Source organism: Epinephelus fuscoguttatus, linkage group LG24 (genome assembly GCF_011397635.1).
Source record: "Epinephelus fuscoguttatus linkage group LG24, E.fuscoguttatus.final_Chr_v1".
Classification (NCBI taxonomy): Eukaryota; Metazoa; Chordata; class Actinopteri; order Perciformes; family Serranidae; genus Epinephelus; species Epinephelus fuscoguttatus.
In genome coordinates this window covers 4724512-4737979 of record NC_064775.1, presented here as the reverse complement: position 1 = coordinate 4737979, position 13468 = coordinate 4724512, and the positions used below count along the sequence as shown (strand labels likewise).

The 13468-nt window shown below is 44.8% G+C and overlaps 1 protein-coding gene across 2 annotated transcripts in view; it reads right to left on the bottom strand.

Annotated features, from left to right (window-relative positions):
* The window catches only part of LOC125884883 (methyl-CpG-binding domain protein 5-like), a 50022-nt gene that overhangs the window by 9787 nt on the left and 26767 nt on the right, over positions 1-13468 (bottom strand). For both annotated transcript variants that reach the window (XM_049570147.1, XM_049570146.1), the window contains exons 6-8: positions 2741-2961; positions 1551-2660; positions 633-700 (exon numbers count right to left, since the gene is read on the bottom strand). In XM_049570147.1, the coding sequence (XP_049426104.1) occupies positions 633-700; positions 1551-2660; positions 2741-2961 (1399 nt within the window). The remainder of the gene's footprint in view (positions 1-632; positions 701-1550; positions 2661-2740; positions 2962-13468) is intronic.

The following is a 13468-nucleotide window of genomic DNA, read 5'->3' as shown; positions in this document are numbered from 1 at the left end:
GCTTGGTTAACCAGCTTCTGACCCACAATAGTAACCTACTTCCAGCGCCAAGAGTTAATGCATCTTTAATAACTGCACTATTTTTTGGTGCCGCTGAGCTGGAGCTGCTGCAACACCAGGCCTGGGGTTTGAAGTCTACCATATACCATATTTCTAATGAAATACGTTGTTTGAAAACACAAACAATAAAGCAAAAACTTTATGTACCTGGTTCTGGTAACATTGCATCTTTTCACAGTTAACATCTGTACATGTTTAAGTTTTAACGCTGCACTGAGGCGAGCTGACTTCAGCACACGTCAGTCAGAAACCTGTTCAAACAAACTCCTTATCCTGATTATCTCGCTCACTACAGCTGATAAAATCCAGTTATCATTTCAACAGCTGAAATTACCGTTCACTGACAAGACATGAGAAACCTGCTTTCATCTACCTCTGTCTGAAATCAAGGATCCGACAGATTTCAAGTGCAAATCCTCCACTGTCATCGCTGTAAACTTTGCAAAGCTAAATTTAAAAGCTCAACAGGTGCAGCAACGTTAACTACGAGTGTGGCTTTGGGTCAATCAATACAGCAAAAATCACAGACAATCACAGACTGAAGCAACAATATGGCGTGCCGGTTTACTTACTTCAGGCCTCTTTTGGCGGCGAGTGCCTCCAAGTCGTGAGTTAGTGTTTTTAGCTTCTCTGGCTCGACCTGAAGGAGACAAGAGAAAACACCTCAGCACATTCAGCACTGTTTGGTGATGATGGAGAGTTTGTTGCACTGTCTACGAGTTCATTTGGCAGTCGTTGTCGGTTGGACCTCCTCTGAGTTGGAAGGTAAAATGTAAGTGTTGGAGCATTTTGGAATCCATTTGCCACAAGACAATAAGGTTCCAGTAGAACGACTGTAAAAACGAACGTGTTTTGTGTTCACTGCACAGATGAAATAAAACACCTGTTTAATGCGATGTTGTCACGATGTCTCCTGACAAGAGATGCCGGTGTATAAAAGCTAGTAACCTGCTACGGGCCTTTGCACACCCAAGTCAAAAATTGTTGCACCTCTAAAAATAAATACAACTTCACGTTGTGTCAATTACGTTTGCGCACTGAGTCCGGAACTTTCGTCCGATTTTCTGTTTTCAAAAGCCTTTAGAGATGTTTGACTGAAGACAATGCCGCGAATTTTCACAACAAATTGAACTACAAAATGCATCAGACATTTTGTTTTCAGATGATGAATTAAAAAAAACGCATCTGTAAAAAAACGGACTAACGTTAACTGAGTTAGCCGAAAGAATCCAGACGTCTTCCAACTACGGTTACAGCCCTGCTAGCAGTCGACCACACCAAGAGAAAGCGAGGGAGCATCATAAGGGAGCTGCCTTATTTTAGGATAAGCAACACACTCTATAGAACTTTTAATGTGGATTTATGAGGATGAACGCTGGCTGGAAAGTTTGATAATCCCCTGAAATGACCCTTCACCCTGCGCTCTTATTCAGCCTGAAAATAAGTTGGCGTGTGAAGTAATGACAGGTGGTCACAGACGGGTGTCTCACCTTGGCCTGCTCCCGCAGCTGCATAGCAGCGCTGTGCACTTGTTCGTCCCCGGCCAGCTTGGCAGGCCAAGGTGGGAAGCCCTTCAGCTGGCCCCAGACCAGCTCTCCCATGTTGAAGGTCCTGGACCGGTAGTGAAGCAGCTCTGAGGAGGGAGAGTCCGGCTGCCGCAGGTCCTCCTCGCTGCTCAGGCTCTTTGTGTCCGAGGGGCTGGGCGCCATACCGTTGAAGTGGCCGTTGTAGTGGCTGTAGTCTTTGGCTGTGGCCAGAGGGCCCTCCAGGCTCGTGGAGGAGCTGGGAGACTGGTCGTCCCCCGTCAGCTCCTGCCGAGGGGGGCCCAGGACGTCTCCGTAACCCCGGGTGTTGAAGTGGGGGGTGGCGCCGTTGATGTGGACGCAGCGTTCCACCGTCTGCTCCAGGCGCTCCTTGTAGTTAGCAGGTGTCCGGTTGCAGTTGTTGAAGCGATAGCCGTCATCGAGAAAGGCTTTATCGTGAGCCATGACCAGGCCGTGGTCGTTGGACCCCTCAGTGGGGCAGGGCGGGGCGGGGGCCAAGCTGGCGGGTCGCTCCATGCAGGGACTACTCCTCACCTGGGTAGAGCACTCCAGGAACTCCTCGCCGCCCCAGGCGCTGTTGTTACTGTGAGCGTCGAAGCCTCCCCCGTGCTGCGTCTCCCCGTCCCACTGTCCCCTGGGAGTGCCGCGGCCAGGAGAACGGAAGTAGTCGTTGGCCTCGGGGCCGTCTGGAGTGCTTTTCCCTGGATCCATGTTCTTCTGACCCCGACCCGGCCTCACCTGCCTCTGTCTGGCTGGCTGGGGTAACGCCTCCCCTTCCTGGTGCCCGTGCAGGACTGTGCTAACTGCTTGGGGGAGGTTGACAGGCTCCCCTATCGAGGCAGTGAAGGCACTCATGGCGCTGAGGGCAGGCACGGGACTCGCCTGTGTGGTCCCGCTCACTGTGGTGGTAATAGTAACGTGCATGCCCTTGCTGGCGGCGTCCACCACGGCTCTGTAGATGGCGTCCACCGACTCTGGGCCTCCACCGGGCCCCCTGTCACCCTCGCTCTGGGGCTGCTGCCCCTCCCTGAACTGTGGGTGCGACAACATCCCCGGCTGTGGACACAACAACAAGGTCATGAGGACGAATGCTTTCATGAAACAACGTGAGATCAACATGTGAGTCATCATCCCACCTGGTAGTTCTGGTAGAGGCAGGCCATGGAGCCAGCGGTGGCGTTGTTGCTGTCTGTGTACGGTGGGTTGTCAGAGAAGTGCTGCTGCCCCTGGTAGGCTGGGTGGGAGGCCACGCCTTGCTGCATGCCCTGGTGGACCTGCTGCTGGTACATCGGACCTCCGCCGGCGTTGACGTGTGGCTGCAGGCCGCCCATACCACAGCCGAGGGATGACGGGTTTCCTGCAAAACAATTGGGAGAATATACGTCAAGATCGTTCTGGGCCCTCCACTACGGGAGCTGACAAGGGACAAAAAGAAAATCATTTGTGTTATGTTTTTAAAGGGTTAAATCAATCTTTCGAAAGTCTTAAAAATGCTTCGAGATGGGGAGAAGGATTTTCTGAATCTTATTTTTTTCTGATGTTGCATTGTAAAATCTTAAAATAATTGGTCACATCTATTTTTTAAATATTATTTTTTCTTTAAATTTCATTACGAGTTGCATTTAAAAAGGTTTAAATCTAACTTGCATTGACGTTGCAAATAATCTGTATTACCCCTTACATTTCCATTCAGGCTTTTGCAAGCAATATACTGTAAATAAATAAAAATACCGGAAACATCTTTCTGTGTAGAAGCAGATCTATTTTGAGTGGGCGTCCCAAATAACAGGAAACCACAAAACGAATGGCAAAACTGGGCGAGCGTTGCTCAACAGGGACGTTAACAATCAAAGCAAAAGTTGCACATTAACAATCTGTTGCGCCCCAAACTAACAGATGGACACGCTGCCAGATGCGCGGTCCAGACAGACTAGTTAGCGAAGCGTTCAAGGACGGAACACGAGCAAAATATATCAAGGCCACAGATGTATCAATGAATGAAGAGAAAGCCCGGCAGCAATGTTATGCAGACAAAGCCCAAGCAAATACAAAATCTCCGAGGCCTAACGCTGTGTTTTCTGTGTGTGTGTGTGTGTGTGTGTGTGTGTGGACGAGTGGCGACTGGAGCAGCTGGTGCGATGCTACGTAGCTGAAGGGCAGCTGTGTGTGTTCTCCATTTTTTTTCTCTCTCTCTCCTCTTTTCTTTCTTCCCCTCTCCCTCCTCGCTAACGCTGAGAGCCACGACTCGGCCAAGCCCCCTCCCCCTTCCTCCCCACATCCTCCGCTACTGCTATGATATAGTGACGGCTGTTGCCGGGGGAGGTTGCCATGGGAACCGAGTGATGATTGGTGGTGCTGTCCACTGCCAGGAAGCTTGTTGGGGGAGTTGGGTGGGTGGATGAGGGGGGTTACAAGGGTCGGGTGGTGTGATTTTATCCTGCTGGGGGATGTGTGTGTGTGTGTGTGGGGGGGGGGGGGGTCAGCTGGGTGGCAGGAGGTCTGGGGGGGGTTACAATGAACTTTGGAGTATTTGTTGATGGCAAGAGTGGAAGGGGGGGGTGTTCAAAGCTCGCTAGCTGTCTAGAAACAGATGGTTAGAGGCTGATGCTAAAAAGCCACTGACTAGGCCACTTCCAAAGTGCTCTCAGTGCTCTTAAGATCCTAACATGTCATCCAAATTAGCTTCAAGTATGGGAAATCAACGCAGCTACTCAGAGGCATAACATCTGCCATTGGCTTACAGAAAAATCCTTTATCCCAAGAGCCTGTGAGTGCTTATGTGCCTTTGCCACCAGGACTCAAAAACAGAGGAGGGATCTCTCTGAGGAGCTGAGGTGAGTCTATTTACTGCTTTCTTTTGACCACTAGAGGCACTGTAGAGTAATGCCCCCGAATTGTTTGCATTATATCATGACACAAGGTTGCAGAGACATGAGCGCATTTATTCTTACCGATAGCTTCGTACCAAGTAGATGGCTAAATTCTGAAACCATGACGTCGTGCTTTTTCTCCTACACGTAGAGCTTTAGCCCTTTTAAGAGACTGTGCTATCGGGTCACTATGAAGTCCTCTCTTTATGCCACCTTTGAATTTTTACACAGAACAAAACAACAGCGGCATCATTCTGCTCCAGTGTGTGAGTTTAAGGCCCCGACACACCAAGCCGACAGTCGGCCATCGACCCAAGTCGGGCCGTCGGTGAGCGTCTGTCGCCCTAGTTTTTGCGGTGTGTCCCGCACCATCGACACTTCGTCAGTGGTGGCTTTTCGGCCGATTAAGCATGTTGAATCGGCAGCGGAGCTTGTCGTGAGAGAGATCACTCTGGTTGGCTGTTCAGGTTTTATTTTCTGAGGGAAGCACAGCCAGTTAGCCTCCGCTAGTCTCTGAGCTAGCCCCGGCTCTCCGTTTGGATTCAACCGGAGCACCGAGCCCTGGTTTGTTATTCAGGTTAATGTGGGAAGAAGCAGCGGGTTTATCGGGCAGCTGAGTGAAGTGGAGCCTGCGGAGGAAACACTGTCTGGATGTAATAGTCCGTGGAGGTGCTGCGGTACCACTCTCTCACTCCGCTCTCTCTCACGCAGGCAAAGAACGTACGTGCCACTTGGTGGTTGGATGTAGTCCCTGTAGTGTGTTCGAATGCAACTGACACAGGGCGACGTGAGGCGACGTAGACGACGCAACAGTTGGCTTTCGTTGCCGCTAGTTCTTTGATGTCGGCTTGGTGTGTCCGCACCTTTAGACAGCAAGCCGGCATTGCAAAAGCAAAAGAGGCGTAACGGGCCAGACAAGTGACACAACAGCGTCTAGTGTGACATAACGTACGCGTTAGCAGTGCTTTGTACACAATAACAGTGGCAGACCATGGCAATAACAATAATTTTCCATCAGCGTTATATGGTGGCTGATCTAGCAGGGGTTGGGGGAAAAAAAGGAGAGGAGCAACGATGAGCACGAAAACCAGCTGACCAATACACGCTGCAGCATTAACCAAATGAAAACACCTCTGTGGTGCAGTTAATAACACTCTGCTCAGTCTATTTCACTTTAAAACCCCGTGCCTGGCCTGCCCAGTGTCTTGGCTTTCAAATGAAATCATTCATTCATCAATGCAGTTAACTTTTTATTGTAAAAATGATGCGGACCATTATACAAGCATGAGCATCCACAGATGGATACAATCCCACTGGCCTGATAGTGTATGGAGGTAGGTTGAAGGGGAGAGGGACCCGGACAAGAGCCACACTGTAAGCGAGTAAATTCATCTGTTAATTTAATTATTGATGACCAGAAACACAGTATGCTATATTTGAAAGGAAGAGAAAAATGAATCGTGTGTTGAAATCCAACATTTTGATACACTGTGATGCATCGATAGTCATTTTATTATCGAATCGTTACCCTCTGAATCGTAAAAGGAATCGAGGAGATTCCCACCCCTATGATCCCGTCCTCTGCTGGGAGGGTAAGGAGCTTCTGGACCTCATTGTTTTCCAAATATGCGGACGTTTTAGTAAGTGTGCATGTGCCGACCGTGCATGCAGCAGAGTTAGGATATAGATTTTATTCTTTACATTCTTAATATCTACTAGTCTTGAACACTGTCGAATAATACACATTTTATTTCATCTTTAATGTGCGTTTTCATTTTCATTTTTTTGCTTTATATTTGCATACTTCTATTTCAATTCTCTGTTCTTTACAGCCGAGCAACTGTTAAGAGTCACAATTTCCCCTCTGGGGTCAATTAAGTATTTTTGATTCTGATTTTCAGCCGCTGTTCTTTTCTTTTTTTGAGTTAGCTGCTAACTGCGATCAGCTGCTTTGCAAATCGTGAAAACGTCACACCCGTGTCGTCCACGTTTCTGTCCTACCGGCTATCCCCTTTACATAGACGTCTTTTCGGCACTGTTACTACCTTCAAGGAGAGACAAAGCTGTCACCCCAATCCACGTTTGTACTTCTAATACAGAACAACGAGGCGGCATAACGGTGTGAAATTCCCACCTTGAAGAGGCAGTGTAAAAGGGGCTTTTGACTCATAGCCTGAATCCAACGGGGCCTGACCCGACCTGCCAGGTTAAGGCCTTGTGGATTAAATCAAGTCGGGTTCGCTCCAATATCCCGGTCTTTTTTACTTATACTTAATACGTCATATGACAGTTTTTGGTCCATGCTGAACAGTAGGAGGATGTGCACGTTGAGACTGTGTTACAAATGTCTGTTACTGCACTGAGAAGACCTCAGTTGACTTTAGCTTGTGATAAATGTTTTAATAATGACTTCTTGTTTTGTTACAGCTTTTTAGTCGGACCCCAAACTGCTGCTGTGGTTTGGGCTCTAGTTGAGCTTGGACAAAAACTATGCTGGTTCATGTTGGGTCGGCCTGATTTTTTTGGGCTAAATCAAAGCAAAGATCAAAGCTCCACCATCAAGTGTTCTCATCTGCCCTTAAATGCCAAAGGAAGAAGGAGAACGCCTACCAGCATGGAAGAACAATATGTTGGTCTATTTTTTACTGTGGGATCAAACTGGGTGGAATTTCACTGGTATCAGTATCGACAACTACATTTCTGGTATCATGACATGTCTGTCAACACACAACAGGACACGTGGATGTCTCGGCCCCCGCTGGGCCAATATCAGTAGTTCTATTAGAAATTAAATAGTAGAAACACAGACAATTAGACAGTAAAGAGTGGCTACATAACCTTGAATAATAAAAACAGACAGAAGCAACAGGAGGAGGCAACAGGTTGCCTCTGCTCGTCCTCAGTGTTTAACTCCATATGGTGCTGAGTCACACGTGCCTGCATGCTGCTTCAATTATTATGTGAAATATAACTTTGCCACGACTGAGTTTACAAGCAGCTTCAGCCATAGCAAGTTTTCTTCTGTTCTTTGACATGAAGTCCAAGTAGAAGACACAGCCTGGATTGACCCTGTAGAAATCAGTGTGTGGAGATGGTTGCTTGCATCCTGATTCAATCAATCTAAAATAAAAACCATAACAGCGAGAGCATTCATCCTTCTTGCAAAAGAAAACTAAGGCTCCTGTTTTCCGCGTCATCGTGTCATTAGATTCCACTTTTTCCAGGCGGTTAAAGACGCAGCATGTGTACTAGGGATGGGCAGCACAAGCAAAAACACTATTCGGAAATCGTGGCAACTATTCAACAATTTTTCGAATAATCCCGCCCCTCCCCCGCAGCCACGCACACAGAGATCCATTCATCATTAAATGCCTGAACATACTCGGGCGGAACGGACTCCACGGAGGTCCGCGTGGACTCAAAGCGGACGTCTGCGGAGTCCTGTGCGCACAAAGCTCTGCGCACCAGTGACTGCTCGGCATGTATTTTTCACATCGCGGGGATTTTTCACGGACATTTTTACAGGAAACTACAATGCGGAAGTGCGCTCGACTATGGAAGCCCGAATGACTGCGGACGTTCCTCGCGGATTCCGTTCCGCTTATAGTACGCCCGAGTATGTTCGGGCTTTAAAGCCCGAATGACTGCGGACATTCCTCGCGGAGTAGTAGTCTCTGCATGTTTCTCCTGTTTGTAGAAGAGCATCAAACTAGCTGGTAGCCCATCTCACACCGCTGTAACAATCCTATACTGCCCTCGTGCGGTTAGGAGCTGAATTGCATGTCAAATAAAGGGGGGAAATAAGACGGCAAATAGAAATAGTCGCATTAAAAAATCGATTTTTCAAAAATAAAACGACTATTCGAAATTCGTGACCCATCCCTAATGTGTACGGCCCCTAACTTCCAGGGCTGGTACCTGCGGTTATTCCACAGGCTAGTTAATAACATGTTGGGCAGGAAATCCAACGCGTGGGATCATTTTGAGAAGGTGAAGGACGAACCCAAGGTGATATATAAACTCATCTTCATTGGTCGACTACAAACATGACGTATCATCTGAAACATGGAAGTAGCTACATGCCCATTAGCCCACAGCGTCATTAATGCTACCCTTACCTTTCTTGCATTTCACACAGCGCTTAAAAAAAGTTGAACATCCATAACTCCTGCCTCCCTCCAAAGTCCCATCCCCATCCTCCATTACATCCTCATTACATCTATGACAGACATAGGCGTTGGCAAGGTAACGTTAGATACATGGAAGAGGAGAGCGAGTGTAACGTTACAACCAAGACAGTCAAATGCAACCCCTCGAGTTTAAAAACTCAACTGGAGTCAGGGAGTGCGTTTCCATGAACCCTAGGAATGCACAAAAAACCTAAATATCGCAATAAAAAAACTTGTAATGGAAACACCTGCATTTCGAAAAAACTGTCAAATATCGAGAAAAAGTTTTTACGCTTTCATGAGGTGGTTTTTCAGATGTGTCGACATAAGTATTTCGCAAAAGTGTAATGGAAACACTTTTTTCGCAAATATACATCACCGGACATTCAAGTCCTCTGTGAATTCCTCGTTCACGATCCTCTCCCAGAAATCCTTGATCCGTGGTCGCTGCCACACATAAGGACTTTGCCTTTGCAATACCACCCGCTCTCTTTGTCTGATTGTTCCAGCTCGCAAGAGATTTGGAATGTGAGATTTTACGAGAATCACGGCTCATACGCAAAATACCTTTTAAAGGAAACACCTGCAAGTCGCAATTGTACTCTGCCGAAACTTTCGAAATATTGCATTTATTTTGCGCAAAACTGTAATGGAAACACGACTAGTGATGACCAATGTTGGGTAAGGGTTACTTTAAAAGTAATCAAAGTACGTTACTGCGTTACTTTTAAAAAAAAGTAACCAGTTACTTTACTGCGCTACTCCCTGAGAAAAGTAACTCAACTCAGTACTTTTAAAGTACTTTTGAGTATTCTACATTTCCTGTTGGCCAATGGACCACAGGGCGCTAAGCCTACATTTTTTTTGTCTCCAAAATTAAAGTTATGGACCACTCGCCCTTCACTGAGATCCAGTTCTCCCATCACAGCCGTCACTTTGACCAGTAGAAACACACAACGATCTGCTGCTGTAGACAACTGTATGACAACAACACCCCAGCATTTTTAATATTTCCTCTAGGGATGTTAGCACACAGAGTAAAAGGGGGAAATGATGGTGTGAAACAGCAGAGGCACTTTGTCAACCCGCTGAGTTAACGTTACTGTCATTAGCATCAAGCTAGCAAACGATGGTACATCCTCACGGTCGGAGATAAAGTAATAACATTAACAAATAGCGGCGGGGCTTTTACTCACCACAACTGCAGAGGCTCCCAGCTTCATTTGAAACAGACTACATTATAGACGGTCCGTTATTTATTAATCCCTCTGTGTGTTTATGTATTTACTTTTTATCCGCTCCGTTGTCTTTGTAAAGTTAACATATCGCACCGTCATTTCAAACTCAACACTTGTTTCAAATTAAAAGCCCCTTATTAACCTCGGCTGAGAGAATCCCTCCATTTTCTAAATAGGCTTTTATTCTGAAACATTTGTCAGAACTTGGAAGATACAGTAGCTTGATAGTTTACGTATGGCGCTTCAAATGTAGCTCCTGCCATCTGCTGACGCTTTTAGGTGACTACAACAACAACATGTCGGCTGGCACATTTCATTTCATTTCATTTATTCCTTTTGACCCCTCCTCGGGGTATAAGGGGCAGACAAAAGAAATAAAATAAATAACATTAACAAATCAGGACAGGCCGCAGCCAATGCACAACAAAATAAATAAAACAGAATTTGTGTACATACATACAAGTCAAAGCAAATCAAGAGAAACTATTCAAGATTTTCTTTAAAAGTTTCAACAAATTTGACAAGACCTTTACTTTTCGAGATGACATTAACTTTTGGAACTTATAAATATTTGGATTTGCTCTATAGAACTGTCCGACCAACTCTCTTCTCTCTTTGTTAAAAAAGGAACACACAAGTACATAATGATATTCGTCTCCTCGATTGCCAGTCAAACAAAGAGTACATTTCCGAGGGACATTTTCACAGTCATACCTGCGCTCAGAGATAGGTAACTTATGATTTCCACACCGAAACTTAGACAAACAAACTCTTTCGGCAGGTCTTAACATAATCAGATAAGGTTCAAAAGTGAAATCAGTTTTAAACAATTTATAACTATCACATAAAGGGTTACTTTGTAATTTCTCATGCCATCTCTGTCGTTCCATGTCAGATAATCTATGTTCAATCATTAATTTTAAATACTTAGGGTTCATCTGTCCAGCGTCATGCCATAAGTACGATAAACCACAATCATCAAGAATATTTTTAACTTTGGAAATCCATTTACACTGAAAAATACTGTCATCATACAAAGTCTTGAAAACAATAAACACAGTCAAAGGGATTTTGGCTGTATTATGACTAATTAACCCTATGGGCCCTAGGCGTTTTTGGGGTATTTTTACTGCCTTTACTTTTAAGCTCATATCACAGTCATTATAAAGGCTACACACACGCTATATCTTGGGTTATTTTCAGGACAGTCTGGGCTAACCAGATTTGCCATCATTTCATGTCCTTCTATGTGCCCGTATTTTATATTGATTTTTATATCAATGAAAAAAACAAATCCGTGTGACTAAATTCTTACATTTTTACATGTATCTCAGCATAGCGAGTTGGGAGAAGACATATTCTGCCATATATGAAGAGGGGAGACTCTCTGGAATCTGGCAATATAAGAACCATGATGCTGGGACATTCTGTCACTTCACAGCTGTCCAAAACATGTGGTTTGTGCCAGGTGGACATGATTGCCAGTATTTTTTCATTATTGCAAGAAATTCCACTGACTCATTCACAAGTCAAAAATGTGTTTTATCTGAAAGAAACATGCAATATTTACATCTAAGATCATACAAAAATAGTGCAATGATGTCCTCCAAGATAATATTTGTTTATCAGTTTCAGTTATATACTGGGGGAACATTTTGGGCATTGGTGGAGGAGCATGTCCCCCTCAATGTATATGGTGACTACGGCCCTGTCAGCATGCATAATTAGGCTGCAGTTGTCTGGGTGCAAAGGTGAAGTGGCTGGTCTTGTCATACAAAGTTTGATGGAGTGTCAACTGGACAATATGGAGATATTTGCATCTTGAAAGCCGGACTACAAATGTGGATAGACAGGGAGAAACACACGCAAGCCTAAGACGTGGTAAGATACGATATTCCTTACTATATGAAGTGACTGATAACAAGATCTGTATAATGGGTTGTAAAGAAATTCGTCAGGTTTTTATTTGGTAGACAATTAATCTGGATTTATAGCGTGATGGGATGACAGCACAATGATGTGTGTGGTATCCCTGGAAAGCTCTGCTCCTGCGCTTTCATGTGATATGCGTCGCATTTCTGTGCGAGCCTGCGTTCGCTAGTAATCCATCCAACAGTAATGTGTGTGCAGAGCTGCTTGAAAGCTCTGTTATACATCATTTTAGTGTAACTTTATCATTTTTTTTCGCTGTGAAGACATTGGACTATCGACAAGTGCTTGGCCTTCTCAGAAAGCTACAGTTCCGCTGTTTCACGTGATATGCGTGGCTTCTCGCTATGACGCATGGTCGCGGAGAAAATCCACAAAGAAGAACGGGTGTGAATTTGGACGCACTATGCGTCGTTCGGGCCCATAGTGTTAAACGTACCCAAAAGTTAATCATTCTCATGTTTACCTTTAAATCTAAACTATTTCGACCAAACTCTCCATAAATAACACAATTTGCTGTGCGTTGATTAACATTAAGTAAATGTTTCAAGAAAGATCTGTGAAGCATTTCAATTTGGTCAAGTTTATGAAATCCCCAGACTTCACTTCCACATAAAAGAATAGGCACTATAAGCGGATCAAATAACTCACATTGTATATCAACAGGTAACTGTAATCTAGTAACTCTGTTTTCCAAGGAGAATAAAGCTCTTTTAGCTAGTTTAACTTGCTTAGCTATTGCTTGATCAAATCGTCCATGAAAATTAAATAATGTTCCAAGATAGTCATACTCAAAAGTAACTTCTAATTTATCTGAACCAAACTTAAATTCTGGGAGTATCCGTAATTTCCCCCTAGAGAAAATAACAACCTTTGTTTTGTCTGTGTTGACAGTTAAATACCAGTTTTTACAATAAGAAGGAACTGCATTTAATGCGGCCTGTAATTCTGAAGGAGTCTCTGCCAGTACAATCGTATCATCCGCGTAAAGCAGGACATATAATTTCAAATATATCCCTATTTCACCATTCATCACATTGCGGCATTCAGTTGACAGAAGTAAAAGTCCGTTGTACCATTGACTCACATATTTTTCAAAGTCATTTAAATATAGTGCAAACAATAGAACACACACAGTGACTCAAATAATAGTGAAATAAAAACAGGACAAGAATAACCCGATGACATCACACACGCCGTGACAGACGACCGGGGATAATTGGTGAGTACCAGCGTGTAGCATGTACCAGGCATAATGCAAGTCCTGAGTCTGAAATATGTCTGTCAGCGAGTCCTACTCCACCTATTTAGACTCCACCGTAGACAACGGCAGCATTTCTCCGACCACGTAGCGAGCCACAAGCTCCGTGGCTTCTTTCAGACTGACAGGTTTAACGTTATCTCCGTTATTAGAAGCAAACGACAGCCGTTGCTGTTTCGGAGCTGAAGGACCAGCGTTCTGAAAGTAACGGAAGTAACTGATGTCTTGTTTGAAAATGTACTTAAGTATGTGATTACTCAAACAGCAAACTAACGCGTTAGGTTACTCGTTACTGCAAAAAGTAATCAAAGTACTCAAACGCGTTACTTTGTAACGTTTTATACCCAACTCTGGTGATGACTGATGAGTTTTAGAATAAGGTTACAGTGCTAACGTT